At 41.0% G+C, this 16,054-nt stretch overlaps 1 protein-coding gene across 1 annotated transcript in view; it reads right to left on the bottom strand.

The window, feature by feature from the left end:
• LOC125896196 (uncharacterized) overlaps nucleotides 1-16,054 on the bottom strand; it is a 27,105-nt gene extending 11,051 nt beyond the window's left edge. Inside the window, exons 1-17 of the mRNA XM_049588586.1 lie at nucleotides 15,983-16,054; nucleotides 14,722-14,740; nucleotides 14,285-14,401; nucleotides 13,454-13,714; nucleotides 11,775-12,044; nucleotides 11,057-11,320; nucleotides 8,246-8,364; nucleotides 7,275-7,416; nucleotides 6,759-7,025; nucleotides 5,268-5,528; nucleotides 4,858-5,118; nucleotides 3,234-3,485; nucleotides 2,586-2,846; nucleotides 2,230-2,493; nucleotides 1,503-1,763; nucleotides 1,094-1,354; nucleotides 754-1,011 (exon numbers count right to left, since the gene is read on the bottom strand). Coding sequence (XP_049444543.1) covers nucleotides 754-1,011; nucleotides 1,094-1,354; nucleotides 1,503-1,763; nucleotides 2,230-2,493; nucleotides 2,586-2,846; nucleotides 3,234-3,485; nucleotides 4,858-5,118; nucleotides 5,268-5,528; nucleotides 6,759-7,025; nucleotides 7,275-7,416; nucleotides 8,246-8,364; nucleotides 11,057-11,320; nucleotides 11,775-12,044; nucleotides 13,454-13,714; nucleotides 14,285-14,401; nucleotides 14,722-14,740; nucleotides 15,983-16,054 — 3,610 coding nt within the window. The remainder of the gene's footprint in view (nucleotides 1-753; nucleotides 1,012-1,093; nucleotides 1,355-1,502; nucleotides 1,764-2,229; nucleotides 2,494-2,585; nucleotides 2,847-3,233; nucleotides 3,486-4,857; nucleotides 5,119-5,267; nucleotides 5,529-6,758; nucleotides 7,026-7,274; nucleotides 7,417-8,245; nucleotides 8,365-11,056; nucleotides 11,321-11,774; nucleotides 12,045-13,453; nucleotides 13,715-14,284; nucleotides 14,402-14,721; nucleotides 14,741-15,982) is intronic.

Here is a 16,054-nt window from a genome sequence, read left to right as displayed (position 1 = left end):
TAAATGAAATTAATTGTTTATTTAAAGAGGCATTAAATTGAAAAGGGGAAACCTGTCATGTTGGTTTTGCATTCAAAACAGTTATGTAAGCTATCTATTAGAATGTCAGCATGTGTCTGTCAAAATTACAAAATTAGGATTGTACAGTACATCACATAAGCAGGATGGTGACTTCCACTAGGGACCTTAAGGTCATGTCCTTGGTTTTTGGGGGAGGTTTTGGGGGGGTTTTTACAGTCTGGGGAAAGTTGACATCTAGTATTTTTAGAATCCATATGTTTGACATTTCTATTGTTTCTTTACCAGAGTTTTATCCTTGGCTGTGAAGAGAAAATAATTTTTTACCAAATAAAGGTCAAAGATAATTTTGACCTTTATTTTGGTAAATAAAATTTACAGAAAATAAATAAACACCATCTTCTACACCTTCTTTTAAATTATTTAAGGTCAAGCTATTCTGAGAGTGATAAGAGGTGCATTTGTGGGGAACTGTGACAGCAATATTTCTAAACACCATTGTTCAGCCCTGCACACAAGCACCACCTTTGTAAAGATGAATTCACCGTGTCCTGCATTGAGAAGCATCACATACCAATTATGATTTCAATAAAACAGGATAAAATGTCACATATCCATCCAACATTCAGTGATGATTACCTGGATATGGCGACTCAGTATATCCTAAAATAATCTGCACTTGGGCTTCCAAGTAAAACTAAAACTAGAGTCTCTTCACTCTGACAGTATCTTTACCTGTTGTAATATTAGTTTTGGCATGTATGGAGCTGTTGCATTTCCCATCCCCTGCCAGCACTGTGACAGTGTAGTGCTCCCCACACTGCAGCTGGGTCAGCTCACAGGACATGCCGCTGGAATCACAGGAGTCAGTGTGTCCTCTGGCCTCAGCGACGACTGTGTAATGATTTGCCCCAGCACTGGGCCCCCAAGTTACCGTCACCACACCCGAGAGGCAGTGCAGGTTAGCAGTCACATTTGTAGGATCACAGGGTGCTAGAGAGGGAAGGGGTAGATGAATCATTACAACCATATTCATATTATGACCTGATAGAAATACATATTTTGTATCATATACCGGTTGTCGCTGAGATCATGGCACTCTCAGAGCTGTTACACCTGTCGTTCATGGCCACCATACTAAACATATACATCTGAGCGCACTGCAGATCAGGGAAGAGGCAATTCTGCTCAGATGTGGAGCAGGATGAAGAAAAACCTCCTGCTCCTTTCAATATGGAGACATAGGACACTGCGCCGGCAGCTGCATCCCAGGACGCCAGGAGCGTGTTAGTGGAGCACTCCACCATGCCTTGGACGTTCATCGGAACACAGGGAACTGAGGGAGAAATGATGATGGTGGTGCAGAGGCACAAAAGGAGGAAGGAGAAAACCATTTTACTATCAACAGATCATGTCTTTTAGTTTGCTACATTTTTGTATTTATATAAAGCACACTGCTCTGCTGGGGCAACTGACAAACATACCAGAATTAACAATCTCCATAACACTGCTGTGTCCTTCACATGTGCTGCTGATGGCTTTGATCGACACATTGTACTGCTGTCCACACTTTAAGTTAGTCATCGTACAACTTGAATCCTCTGTCATGCAGCGGAGTGCAGTGCCATCTCCGGCCAGGGCGGTGACACTGTAGTTTAATAGCATAGATGCAGAGTCCCAGCTGACGGTCAGTACGTTGGTGCTACAGTTCAGGGTGTTGAGCATCGACTCCACAGCACATGGGGCTGACAGAAAGCAAAGAGTGAGACTCAGTGGTAGTTCAAAAAAGGACTTGTAGTAATAGATTTAGTTTTTTGGCCACTTGGGGGCAGAGTAGCTCCACAGTGCAATCAGATATACAATACTAAAATCCTTATTATTGTCTAAAAAAATAGCAGGAGTGGGATTTTGCAAATCACAAGTAAGTCTCAAGGCTTTGCACATAAGTCCCAATTCAGGTCCCAAGTCCTAAATTGTGAGTTGACTGTTACGGAGCTGATATTGTTTTGACAAGAAATGCTTTTATGATTTGGGTTTTTCATAGAAAGGACGAGGTAGAGGAGGAAAATCATGTTTTTTCCTGTCCAAAAAGAGGCAAAGTGAGGATAAAAACAGCAAAGGCAAGGAAGATGAAGAAGCGCTGTTAGGTAAAGCTAGAGACAAAAGTAAAAAAGGAGATTTTGATGAGGATTAGATGCTCCTCCCTCTCACCAGTTGTATGGATGACTGGCTCGCTATCAGGACTTTCACATTCACCATCCGAGGCTGACACGGTGAAGGTGTACTCTGTGCCACAGTCCAGATCCTCCAACTGGCAACCGAGGTTCATTTCTGCGTCGCAGGTCACAATGTGTCCATCTGCGCTCACTGCTTTGCCAGTGTAGGACACTGTATTGGGGCTGTTACTCCAGGTTAACATGGCAGAGTTGTCGGCACAGTTTAGAGAGGCGTTGAGCTGAGAGGGAGGGCAGGGCGCTGCAGAGGAAAGACACAGAACATCAGGATGGTATGAGTTGGACTGCGAGAGAATGCACATATTTCAGGGATTGCTTCCCGCTTGTCTCTACCTGTCTGTAGTGTCTCCACAGAGCTCTCGTTGCTGGTGCAGGTGTCGTCCATGGCAGTCACCACAACTCTGTAAACCCGGCTGCACATGAGGCCCTCCAACATGCATGACGTCACATTGGAAGAGCACTGCAAGTGTTCTCCGTCTTGATCCACTGCAGTTACTTGGTAGCGTAGGGCACCATGGCTTGCTCTCCAAGTCACTTTCGCAAAACTCTGGCCACAGTTTTTCATCGCCGTGACATTAGTGGGCACACACGGTGCTGGGGGAGGGAAAACCTCTGATCAGCTCAGTATTTTAAACAACTGTCTTCATTTTAAATCACCAAAAAGCACCACGACTGCCCACACATCTGGAAAGGGAAGCTTGTTCTCACTTTACAAATGTTGTTTTCATCATATGATTAGAAAAAATGTAACGTACTAACACATTACTATAGCTGAGTATTAAAAAATCCAGAGGGACAAAAACACAGTGAAGTCATGAATCTATTTCCCTTACATTTTCTATGTACTAAGTCACATTCATATCAGGCCACACTTGCCTGATACATTATTTACACACGTTTTATGATTGATTTCAGACACCTCCTGTATGTTGAAAGACTTAACAAAAACCACATAACACATTTGTCACAGTGCTCTCTTACTTTCCCTGACAGATAACTCTGTCGGTCGACTGACGCAGGTGCTGTTGAAGGACATCACTTTCAGTGTGTAATCTTGGCCACACTCCAGTGTGGAGATCATCAGGCCAGGCTCTGTGGTGATGTAGGACATTTCCTTGTCCCCGCTTGTGACCAGAGTTTCATAGCCGTCCACATTATTTGACGCGTTCCAGCTGAGGGTCAGTAGTTGTGACTGACAGTCTAAGTCAGCATCCACTTTGGGTCCACAAGGAACTAGACAGAGAGAAGACAGAAAGGTAAAGTATGTGACTCTCAGAACTTCTACATGCAGGTTTATCTAGACACCTTGTTTAGGAATAACGGAAAGCAGAGATTTGAACATCTAAATGCTAATGACACCAAGACTAGGTGCCAGGCTGCAACGCACAGTACACACCAGAAAACAAATGTAGGATGGATAAATAATAAAAGTTTTGCTGTTTTCAGATCCTGCTAGCCAGGAAAATAATGCAAAGTATGGCCTGATGGTGGCACCAGAGCTGTGTTTTTAAAGGGTTTGTCCTTTGTACAGAGTGGCCATTTTAGAACTTCTCAGGCTATAAGAATGTAAAATGCTGAACTGCTGAACTTAAACCTGTATTCATTTATTTATTTCTGGCCACTTGGGGGCAGCATTACACCCTGTAAACATAATGTGACATATTATCACCTTACAATGGACTTGACATGGAGATTCCACGCATGCCTATTTACACATCCAGCAGCACGGCGCAACAGAGTATTCATTTGGAGTCATGTTTCTGGAAACCTGATAAATAAATCAATCTATAAATTTTCACACGTCTTTTCTGAGGGAAATGTCAGGCCCTTTAGCCACCGAATGCTCCACTGTATTCACCAGCTGGTCACTAACTCTGTCTTTTGCTGTTTAATGCTGATCAGGTAGTAGCCGACTTACAGTGAAGAACAAGATCCTTTTTGTTTAACCAGAAACAGCATGAAATTGCCATTGCCACACCCATCAGACCCCATTTAAATAAATGGTAATTTTATCAACATAAAAGACACTTAATTTAAAGTCACCACCAGAAATGAAATATAACCAACAAAAAACATCTTTGTCTTTCCACTGTTGACATAAACCCTTACTTCACCCAGATAGATGGGAAAATATGCTGGATCTATACATGCTAAAATGAATGTTTATTTAAATGGAGTCTAGTGGGTTTGATGGTGGTGATTTCAGGGCTGTTTCTAGTTAAACAAAAGTTATCTTAATCTTTGACAAAAAGGCCTGTCTCTGTAGGAATCCTTTCCTTAATGTTCTTAGGGACTTAATAACAATCTGAGCCTGTCAGTGGCAAAAAAGCAGTGTTTTTACATCGCAGTGTGATACCGTCATTTAAGTACAGGACAGGAATACAGTATTCCCTCCACCACTGCAACCAGCACAGTTCATCTGTATGTTTTGGGCGCCCCTGAAGGTGGTTGCATTGTCTAAGCAGCTATATTCTAAACTATTTGTGCTGTTGAAAGCATCTAAACAATTTTCAGAGGTTTACTGAAGACATAGTGACGATATAGTGACACAAAGGGAGGGTTTAATATATATAAATCACTTATTTCAAGCAGAACATGTTCCTACCAGACTCCATGTAGAAGGCCTCAGAGGGCATGCTGGGGCACACGCCATCATGGTGGCTGACGGTGACAGTGTAGAGCTGGCCACATTTCAGGTTAGGTACCCTGCAGGTGGTATTGGTGGAGCTGCAGCTGAGAAGTCCTTGATATTCATCCACAATGGTGGCGGTGAAGGAGTTTATCTCAGGCTGGCCACGCCACGAAATCAGAGCCTCATTGGCAGCACAGTCCAGGGAGGTAGTAACGTGACTCGGTGGGCAGGCAGCTGCAGTAAGGCAAAGAGATATTTAACTCGCAGAATGGAACCAAACGTCACTAGACTTTAGACATTATGTAATAAAACACTGATACAGAATTGAGGACACCAAATCAGCTTTACAGTAATATATTCCAAAACAAGCAGCCACACTGTACCTGTCTCTATGGTGACCATCTCGCTCTTCGAGCTGTTGCACATGAAGTTGGAGGCAATGACGTACGCTGTGTAGTTGGTGCTGCACGTCAAGCCCATGATCTTACACGTCAGATCCATGGAGCTGCAGCTGTGAATGACGCCATTACTGTCCTTCGCCATGGCGACGTAGAAAAGCGAACTGCCGGATATTAACCATGTCATTGTGATGGAGGAGGCGTCACATTCCTTCACTGCTGTTATATTCTGAGGAACGCATGGAACTAGAGAAGAGAGGACAGATGAAAATGAAAATAAACTCCACCATTAAATCGAGGATGCCAGTCTGTCCCCTTCTAAAACTTTTTTGTCTTTGATAACACTACTAAAACTATAGGTTATTTCGATCATCAATTCCAGTTATTCTTTTTTAAATTACTGGTTTGTTCTGTAAAAAAATCAGGAAATGATCTTTAAAGTGCTTGTTTTATCCAACAAACAGTCCAAAATCCAAAGATGTCCCATTTATAATGATACCACACTTAATACCTCATGGTTGTACGCCTCCGCAAACAAGTCATGTTCATTAATTTGTGCCGAATTTGAGGTTATTCTCTCAGGGCCTTCTACATACATCACGTTCAAGAAAATGAGATAGACACACAGTGACCAAGACCTTTGACCACCAAGTCAGTTCATCATTGAGTTGAGGGGACGTTTGTGCAAAATCTGAAGAAATTCCTTCAAGGTACTCTTGAGGGTATTGCTTTCACAAGAATGCGATGAACAGGGTCACAGTGACCACACAGTAACTACCAAATTTGTGCTAGTTCATCCTTGACTCAAAGTGGACATTTGTACCTTTAACATTTAAGAAACTAAAAACAATTAACTTTAACAATTACCTACACACTTAATCAATTATCAAAATAGTCACAATTACTTTTTGTCAACTGACTACTTTACTATTTCCCTTATTTTCTGTCAATTTTTAGTATCTGTTTTTTTTTCCCACTTTCATACAGAAAGAATATCCATAACTTTATTTTTGTCACTGTTAAAACAGAACTTAATAATCATGTAAACTTGCCTCTTGGCCTTTTATTAGATATCTTATATCCAGTAGGAAACTGTAACCAAGTACTTTACGTTTTTTAGGTGTTTTGAGTACTTCCACATACAATATTTACAGCAGTGTGTAAAGTAAGGTACTTCACAGATTCAGATTTTATATAAAGAACATATGATTATATTAGAGTCAAGCATTTAACGGCATTTACAATAGTTCAAATGAACTGCTAGTGGTAACATCAAAATGCTGCTGCATTAATATGTCAGTACTTATAATTTAATGTACAATAACATAACGCTAACAGGAGTCACTGCTATGCTACTGTAGCGACTGAACGTTTGATACTTTAAGTACATTTTGCTGATACTTACAGAATAAGGAAAGCGATCTAAATACTTCTTCCACCACTGTTGATATCTAATAAACAGGCACTGTCTGTTACCTGTCTGAGCCACGGGCCCCAGGTTCCTCGGGCTGGCACATTCGTCATCGTAAGCTGTGATGTAGACGGTCAGGAACTCTCCACAGTGGACCCCCTCTATGGCGCAGCTGTTGGACATGGAGCTGCAGTTGTAGCGGCTGTTGTTTCCCTTGTTGCCGAAGGCCTCCACAGTGTAGCGCAGAGCCCCCTCGGCGAGGTCCCACTTGCTGAGCAGAACATCTGAGTTGCAGTCGGCTGAAGTTTGCAGATTCTGAGGAATGCAGGGTGCTGGAGACAGGCAGAGTTGTTTTACTTAACTTCTAGTTTTTATTTCCAATTTATAAAAGATGAAAACTGGAAATTGCAAGCTGAAAGGGGCTGGGAAAAAAAAATGTTGTTTTGTAATAGGATAGATCATCCAAGTCACTGCCGATGGTGTTACAAAGCAGTTGCATGTGACTTTAGCAGGATCCACCAGAGGGCACTCACATGAGGATGGATACAAAATGATACGTGTGTGTGATAATGTAGTCATACCTGTTCGAATGTCAACAGTAGAGCTAATCTGGCTTCTGCACTGTCCTGTGATGGCGTAGACCGTGAAGTAATAATGCCGTCCACACACTGTGTGTGTGAAATAACAGGAGTTGTCTTCAGTCAGACACTCCTGGACCACTCCCTGGGTACAGAGAAACCACAAGGCATTTTATATGTGCAGTAAATTACAGGTTGTTCAACATTTTGGGAAATATGCTTATGTATTTTTTGTCAGTGGTCAGATGAGAAAATTGATACCACATGTTGTGTTAAATATGAAGCTACAGCCAGCAGCTAGTTAGCTTGCTTTACCCTCAGACCAAGGGGTTATCTCCAGGTCTGGAAAGTGAAGCCAATGTGGGAATGCCTTAAACCTACATTTTTTTGTAATGGCCAGGAGGGGGCCAGAAGAAGTCTATTTGCATTGAAGTCTCCTTCAATACAGCATGATGCTGATTTCGTAAATTATGGTTCAATTAATAGTAAAATGGACGATAAAGCAGGGTTTGCTTGAGGTCATGGCTACCTTGTGATTGACAAGTCACTACCACAGCCATGTCCTCAGGTTCTTTGTCAGATCCACCCATCACCAGTCCATAGCTCCACCTTCTCAACCAAATAAGGTCACCTCTGGCTCCAAACAAACAAGATGGCAGCAGCCAAAATGCCAAACTCAAGGCTTCAGAACGGTTGTCCACAAACTTATAGGCGACGTCACAGTGGCTACGTCTACTTTTGTCATACTGCTATGCTACGGACAGAGCCAGCAGACTAGATATGTGCCTCACGTTTCCAGACTTTATGCTAAGCTAAGCTACATGGCTTCTGGCTTTAGCTTTACAGGCTAATCATCAATCTAACACTCGTTAGGAAAGCAAATAATTTTGTTTTTATTTGAAAGAATCCTACATATGAATTGATTTCACATAGAAAATTGTTGCTGTAAACATTTTTAGTCCAGAATGCAGTACCTGAGAGTCCACTGCCCGGGCCATGTAGTGGTCTGTATTGTTTGTGTGCTCCCAGGAGAAGACAATGACTTCGCTGGAACAATCTCGCAACAACGTCAGGTTCTTTGGAGGACAGGGAACTTTAAGGAAAAATATATTCATACATTAGTTTACACTGTGCTAACCAGCTTTAAATAGATGGACAGTTAGACAGTAAGATAGATAGATAGATAGATGACATTATAAAGGACAAGAGAGTTAAAGAAAAAAAGACGAAGTAAATGGGGTTAAATATCATCATCAAAGGCAAGCGTCACAAATCCCTTTGGAGGTTAAAACGCCCTGATACTGAAGATTATGCTCCAGTGTTGCTTTTCATTGTATGAGGTTTCAGGTTTAACACAAACACAGGCTCATTCTTAGCAACCTGAACACAACAGAATATGATATAGACAGTAGAACTCAATGGGAGACCCAGTTTTCAAAGGAAACACCTAGTGATGCACTCAAATAAACGTGAATTTAGACACCAAACATCACCAAGGGGGAGGCATGTTGTAAACAGCTATTCCCAAATGACCCCTGACTGATATGACCTCAGTAATCCTCATTCTGAGGTAAAAGCAAATAAATTAAAAATGTATGAATCTGGAATCTAATTGTCACTTTGGTGTAATTTTAATGTCAGAATTCAAATACGGATCTTTGCGCCATGTCCTGTGAATCAAACTGTTGTACAAAGTCGTAACCCAAGGCTATGAAAGCCCAATAAAAGCTGCTTTATTACAAAACAAAATCACACTCTATCAAGATGACGTTGTTTCCTTTTGCTTGTGCCTTCAGGCTTTTCCAAAAAGGTTTTATGTCACTGGATTAAGTTTTATTAATGTTTTCCCTCAAGTATTAAATGGCTGTATACTTGACATGTAACAATTACTTGTCATAAAATTATATTCAGCATCATCCAAGTCACGAAAGCTTCGCAGTGGACAATGTGGCCCCAGGGGTGGGGTTGGACAGAAAATCTCGACCGGGCTCTCCAACAGAATAGAGTTGATATGTGAGATGAAAGGATTAACTGCCTGCAACAAAGTAGATGGCAGGGTGGAGTGGTTAAGATGTTCACCAGCCAAAATTTTAACAGACACGAAGCCATTCAGCCAGTTGACTGGCAGTGATGGGTTGGGTACTAATTGGTTGGATGAGTTTGTACTTTGGAAAAATGATAAATAAATAATAAATAAATTCGTTTTGAAAACAGAAATTAGCAAATGATTGCAAATGGATTGGTTTAAAATCAGTCCAATATAATTAAAGGGTACTGTACATAGTAAGGGTAATATTGCTATGGCTGTTTTCATATTCAGTACAATTGATTCGTGCCATGCCCAGCTATGACTGCCCATCGCTAACCCTTCATTCTCCTGCTGCTCAGCTTTCACATATTGTTACATACAGTGTAAAAAAGTGTGCCAATCCCAAGATCCCATACTATACAGTCAACCTTCACATTGTGCCTACTAGTGATTGTATTTTGGAGACAATTTAAAGAACAACTCTCTCGCTGGCCTTCATACTCTATTGCCCATGGTCGTGCAGTGTGGAAGATGAGATCAGCATTTGCTGAGCGCACGATTTCAGAGGAGACTGGCGGCATTGAGAAATGCCTTTGCAGCTCTAATTGCAGACTACTATTCATGTTAAAAAGGAGTCCACTTCCATCCTTTGGTGCAGTTGCTTTTCACAACTGATCTGAACCAAACCGAGTACACATAAACCATACTCAGTACCACCTTTTAAAGTGGACGTGGACTTGGATTGACACACCATGCTTAGGCACAGTATACAGTGTTCTGTAACTGGACTTTGGGGTCAAATGTAATTCATGTGAAAGCCTCGAATGTAATGTAACTATCACTGCTCAGACAAACACTCAGCTATCATACAGCAGAGGTTGAACTTTTGGCCTCAAGTCCAGCATGTAGTGTACACATGGAGTCCAGTTTAATTATAAAGTACTCTTCAATCTGTGAAAACAGTTGCATAATGTCTTCTGTGACTCTGGAGGAGCTTTCAAAAGTTTAAGAAAATAATCCCATCTGATGTCACTGTGATGTCATCAGAGTTTGCAAGATGTGGGTGTTTTTTAGGCAGTGAGGGTCTGATGAAAAATGCTACCAAGCTACATTATGGAAATGAAACAGGATCATCTTTTTGAGCTGTCAGGATATCCTGGCCTCTGCTGCTTTGATTTTAACCATTCCTGATTTATGAGCCTGTTACATGTTTCCTAACAGGCAACATCACCTGGATGCCAGTTAGAACAGGATGAGTTTTTTCCTCGTCCTCCTGTTTCAGGTTTCAGTTATTTTCTAATGGAGTTCCTTTAATAGATTTCACTCAGTTCAAAATTGATGGTGATTCAGATACACTACTGCAGCATCCCGCTGGTAGAGACTTTCCAATTCTTTGCCTGTGAAAAAAATTCAGCTCCTGACATGATCCCTACAAAGATTTTAAACCGACATGTGAAGAGAATGATGCCCCTATTGTACATATACTTTGGAAATGTAAAGCAGAGGAATAATATCCAACAGATAGTATCTGAAATTCTGAACAAGCAGTTGCAAGTCAGTCTTGGGCTCAACCACTGAACTTTAAGACTTCCCCTCCTTTGAAAGAGGAAGGATCATTTTTGGCTGAGATTTTGCTGAATCACTGGAAGTAAAACCACCCACTCCTTTTTGAAAAGTAGGCTGCAACAATGACTCAGCTCGGTGGTTATGAGAAGGTCAGTCTCTAGTGTTTTACTTTGTGATTATTGTTTCTCACCGGTTTGAAAAGTGGCCAAAGTGGTGTTCATCATGTTCTTGCAGTTCTCTGACATGGGTGTCACATGCACCACGTAGCTCTGGCCGCAGCTCAGTCCAGTGATCTGACAACTGTCGCTCTGGCTGGTGCACGTCAGCATCGTGCCATTGTCGCCCAACGCAGTGGCCTTGTAGGAGTCAGCCCCAAACACAGCCGACCATTGCACCATGGCGGAGTGAGTGGCGCAGGTGTAGTCCACGGAAACTGCTGAAACTGGTCTCAGCTCTGCAAGTAACACAAGACATTGTTATTTTATCAGAAACTAGTAAGAAATACTGATGGAGTGATTGCTGACTGTACTTTAGTTTTGTATCTCATCACCCATTTTCTGCACCAATCCTGATTGGAGGGTTGTTTAATGAGTAAGAGCATTGATTTGATCTGTTCAAAACTATCACATTATCTCTGACAGGAGCAGCCTGACAATAAATTGGTAAAGCCGTATATTTCTATATTTAATATTCTATAAAAACATCAAAATAATCACCTTAGATTTCATTTTTTTCTCAGGTTCATGTTTACATGACAACCTCAGCACCAAGTAGGTTGTCAGAGCTTCTGAATCATTTTTCCCCTGAGGATCATATTCTGCATGTCTGAAAGGAGCGTCTCAGAGAGAATAGCTGACCTAGATCATAATCACCAAGTTATTGATATTGGTTTGGCTCTGCCGACTCACTGTTAGTGGTGTATGTGTAGTCTGTGGGCTCGCTCGGCAACAGGAACTTGTTGAATGAGGACACTGATATCAGATAGGTGGAACACGGGAGGATGCCGTGAACATCCATTTGAGTGTCTGTAATGTTGTACACAGACGGCGGGCTGGAGGGGTCATCAGTGTCCTGGACGCTGACTCGGTATAACAGAACATCTTCCACTGGCTGCCATGTCACCCTCGCCGTGCCGCGGCCGGTCTGTGTTACTGTGACTTCTGCAGGAGGCTGCACCACTACAGACAGACATAAGGACTTAGTCAGAGGAGATAACATTCAATTTGATAATGTATATGACTAAATTATTATTACACTGGTATACACTTAAACACTGGTTTGAAACTAATTATCATGACCTCTTTGATCTCAGGGTCACTGCTGCCATTCCATTTATGAATTCATACTCTGCTATTACAGTCAATGACAAGTTCAGCAGTGTCAAAGGGGCAATTCACATAAATCATAAAAGTACATGTATTCTAATTTACTCAAAGCAGTGTCAAAGCAGGCTGAAAGTTTTCACTTTCTGTGCAGAGGTTTTGAGATATCCACCTCTGCGTCATGCTTTGCCTTTCAATAGAGTGGAGTTGAATGGCATAAATAATTAAAAGATTACATGTGAAAAAATCCATACCACCGTGTCTTCCCTAAAACTTTATCCATATTACTGATCATCTACACATCTTCCTGTTTTTGTAGGAAGTATTTGTTCTCTAACAAATGTAAGAAGTTCCACTGAAAATTATCCACACTGAATTCTGGATTTTCCAGACAAGCGATCCGACAATTATCGGACAAATTTTTCTGGAACAGTGGGAAACGTTCCAGAAACAAAATTCCCTTCAGCTGAACTGTGTTGAGGTGGAGGCAAAAATCTCAGAGACAGAAATCTCAAAACTCAGAATAGAAGAATAGACTTAACTAGAAGCCAAAAATAACCCAAAGCTATCTGTATGGCTTTATAATGTATGGCTCAAGGAAGGAGAAAAAAAAAGTTTTTGCGATTTGGATGAACTGGCTCTTTAATTACCATAATTTCTGTAAATTTGTTACAGTTAAAAACATAGAATATTTTATCCACTTTCCACATGGAGGGTCTGTGTATAGAGGGTGCTGTTTGTTGTACAGATTGCAAAGCTCCTCAATGCATATTTGTAATATTTACGAAAAAAGCTGACCTCATATTTTGGCTGACCTTGAAATATCAAGACTCAACAATACTAAATCGACACGGGATGCATAAACAGATCTTTCAATAGGGTTAAATGCTACATTCATACATGTACTATGGCTGCAGTCACTGACCATAGAACACAATAAAACATGATAACTAGACTATTTGATCTAGACAGTAGACTACTTGTTGCTTGTTGCTTGCTTGTAGCCTTGTAGCAGATTCTTAATTCAACGAAAACAATTAACATCAAGGATTAATAATAATACAATTATCAGAATGACATATATTAAAAAGCTTAATTGAACTTGTCTTGGTCATTAGTTAATAATACACTCAGTATAAACATAAGCAAGGCTCTGAGGTTCTGTTCTGCTGTCAACTGTGTTTGTACATGCAGAGACATGTTGTCTGATCAACCCTTCCTAAAACAATTTCGAGGCTCAAAATGGACAGAAACTGAACACTCACAGGTCGTGATGGTCCTCACTTTACTTGTGCTTCCATGGCCGGCCTGGTTGGCTGTGACAATGTAGCAGTCGTAATTGGTGGAGGGCTGCAAGCCTTCCACCACGGCAGAGAAGTTGGTGTAGGTCAGGTTGACCATCTGTCCATCAGCCTGAGAATATATCAGCAGGTAGTATTGATCCGCCGAGGACACCTTAGTCCACTTTACCATGATTGAAGTACTCGACAGTGCCTGGCCAGCTACTATTTGCGATGTGGCAGGGACTGTAAGGAAAGAGCAGGGGATAGGGCATTATTTAGGATACTAAATATTTGCTTTGTCTCTGTGTGTAAGTTTATAACATATTTTTTTCTTTTTGAATAGCTCTTGGGAGCTGGTTTAATGTAGTCTAACACAAATCTGATATTTTGCTTGATAGGTATTTATAAATGTATGTCACAGTTTGGACCGTGATAGAGAGTGAATGGCATGGCAATGCTGCCCCAGCAAAATTAACAATCATTCCAATCACCACAGGAGTAGATTTACTGGGGGGAATGCAGGGGACACGTCCCCCGCAATATTCATAACATACGCATGTGTCCCCATCCACGTGATGAAATCATGAAAATAGCAGATGACTTCAATTTTGACCAAATTAAAGATATTTACATCACAAACTGATGCTGAAAAGATACAAATTGTTGCATAATAATTTACCAGAATGCAGGAAATTAAGTGTTTGATGCTCCCTCCAATGTTGAAACAAAACCTGTGGCCTTGCCAATCACCATCACAAACAAGGTGTTACGACTATACTACATGAATGTTGTATTAAGTGCCGTCTTTTTTACCTGTGGACGCTTCATTGGTAGCCATACACACCACAAAATAGAACTGAAAGACTTTGAGAGTCACACTGTACTCGGCTCCTGGCCTCAGACCGTTGACCACCATCTCTGTCCTGGATGCTGGCAGAGTCACCACAACAGGTGCAATATTTGTATTGTTTTTCATCCGAAGGTCTAAAAAATAGTTTGTTGCCCCAGGATAATTCTCCCATTTTACCAGAATCGCAGAGGGCCCTGAGGACTTTGCTGACGAGATTTTGCACCCTGTAAGAGATGGAAATACATGGCACTGAAAACAGTAGCTTGATTTGAGAAATAAAATGCATTGTTGAACTTATGATTATTGATAATATAATGTTTATTTCTTTAAAAACAATCCAAGCTATGGCAGTACAAACATTCTAAAATATTACTATCACACAAATTTTTGGTTTACTTACCTTCCACACTGTAAGGTATCTGTAAATCACAGGCACAATGTAATCAACAACATGATATAAATATTTTAAAACCAGATTATTTTAATACTGTTGAGTTGACAGGTTTTAACATTTAAAATAATATTTACCTGGGTTAGAGATACCAGTGCTAAAGAAAAGCCTATGGCTCCCAACAATCCCATCTTTGACATTGACTGCAGGATTACAATTAGTTTAGTATACAAGGGAGTCAAATACAAAAGGTGTTCTGGATTCTTTTGAGCTTCAGCCCAGCGTGCGTGGGAACCAATCAGTAGGTCCCAAATGAGGGCAGGCTGTCCCACCAACCGCCCCAGGCAGTCAGGAGGGAGGGATGGAAGGAGGGATGGATGGATGAGAGTTTGGTGAAGTCACAGATGAGAAGAAGGTCCCTCTATCTGCCCCTCTGTCTCTCTCTCTCTCTGTCTCACACACACACACACACACACACACACACACACACACACACACACACACACACACACTGTCTCTCATGCATCTATCAGCTTGCATATCATCCATCAAAGCCATTTAGTGTCATAAGTGATCTGTCTGTCTGCTTGTAGTGTGTCATTGTGAAAGTAATTTTCCAGCCACACCAATCTGATCCTGTGTTACATTTTTAGGTCTCGTCTTGTATTTGTCCGGACCTATAAATAGACTTAAGACTACATTTATTATATAAGTTTGATTGAAGTCTTAAAAAAGTTGTACACATCATATTTACATTATGTGCCATTTTTTATTATTTTAATTTCATTTATTTAGTTAGGATGGTCCCACTGAAATACAAGATGTCTTCCTCCAGGGAGTCCTGGTCAAAATGCTGGCACATCAGCATCCCTGTGTTTTACTACTGTTTTGGGAGGTCCTAAGGATCCTGTGTCCTCTTTAATAGCTCATTTGGATTTTTGTGATAGGGGTCTCATAAGAAATTGTTAAAAATAGGTTTAACTGATAATGATATATATTTCCTCATCTGTGAATGGGTTTTTGACAAACAAAGGGAGTATGTATTTGTTTATGTGAAGTTATGAGTTATTTCCTTGTTTGGTGTAATAGGGCTTTATGCTTGTTTATATATTTTGTCATTTTCATCAAATGTGTGAGTCACGTTTCAATCAATCAATCAATCAGTTATTTGTCAGATGAAATCATACAAGGTGCAACTCAACTTACATGCGATCCCATCAGCTCCTTTAACTTTTGGCCTGTATTTAATTCCTTTTATGCCTCCTCTTACATCGTTGGCAGCTGCTTCAGAGAGGCTGCAGTGCGTTTGTTCGGGACATCCTGATTGGCTCTGATAGTCCAT

The sequence above is a fragment of the Epinephelus fuscoguttatus genome, linkage group LG10, assembly GCF_011397635.1.
Source record: "Epinephelus fuscoguttatus linkage group LG10, E.fuscoguttatus.final_Chr_v1".
Classification (NCBI taxonomy): domain Eukaryota; kingdom Metazoa; phylum Chordata; class Actinopteri; order Perciformes; family Serranidae; genus Epinephelus; species Epinephelus fuscoguttatus.
The sequence above is the reverse complement of the archived record's forward strand: the minus strand, read 5'-3'. Positions and strand labels throughout refer to the sequence as shown.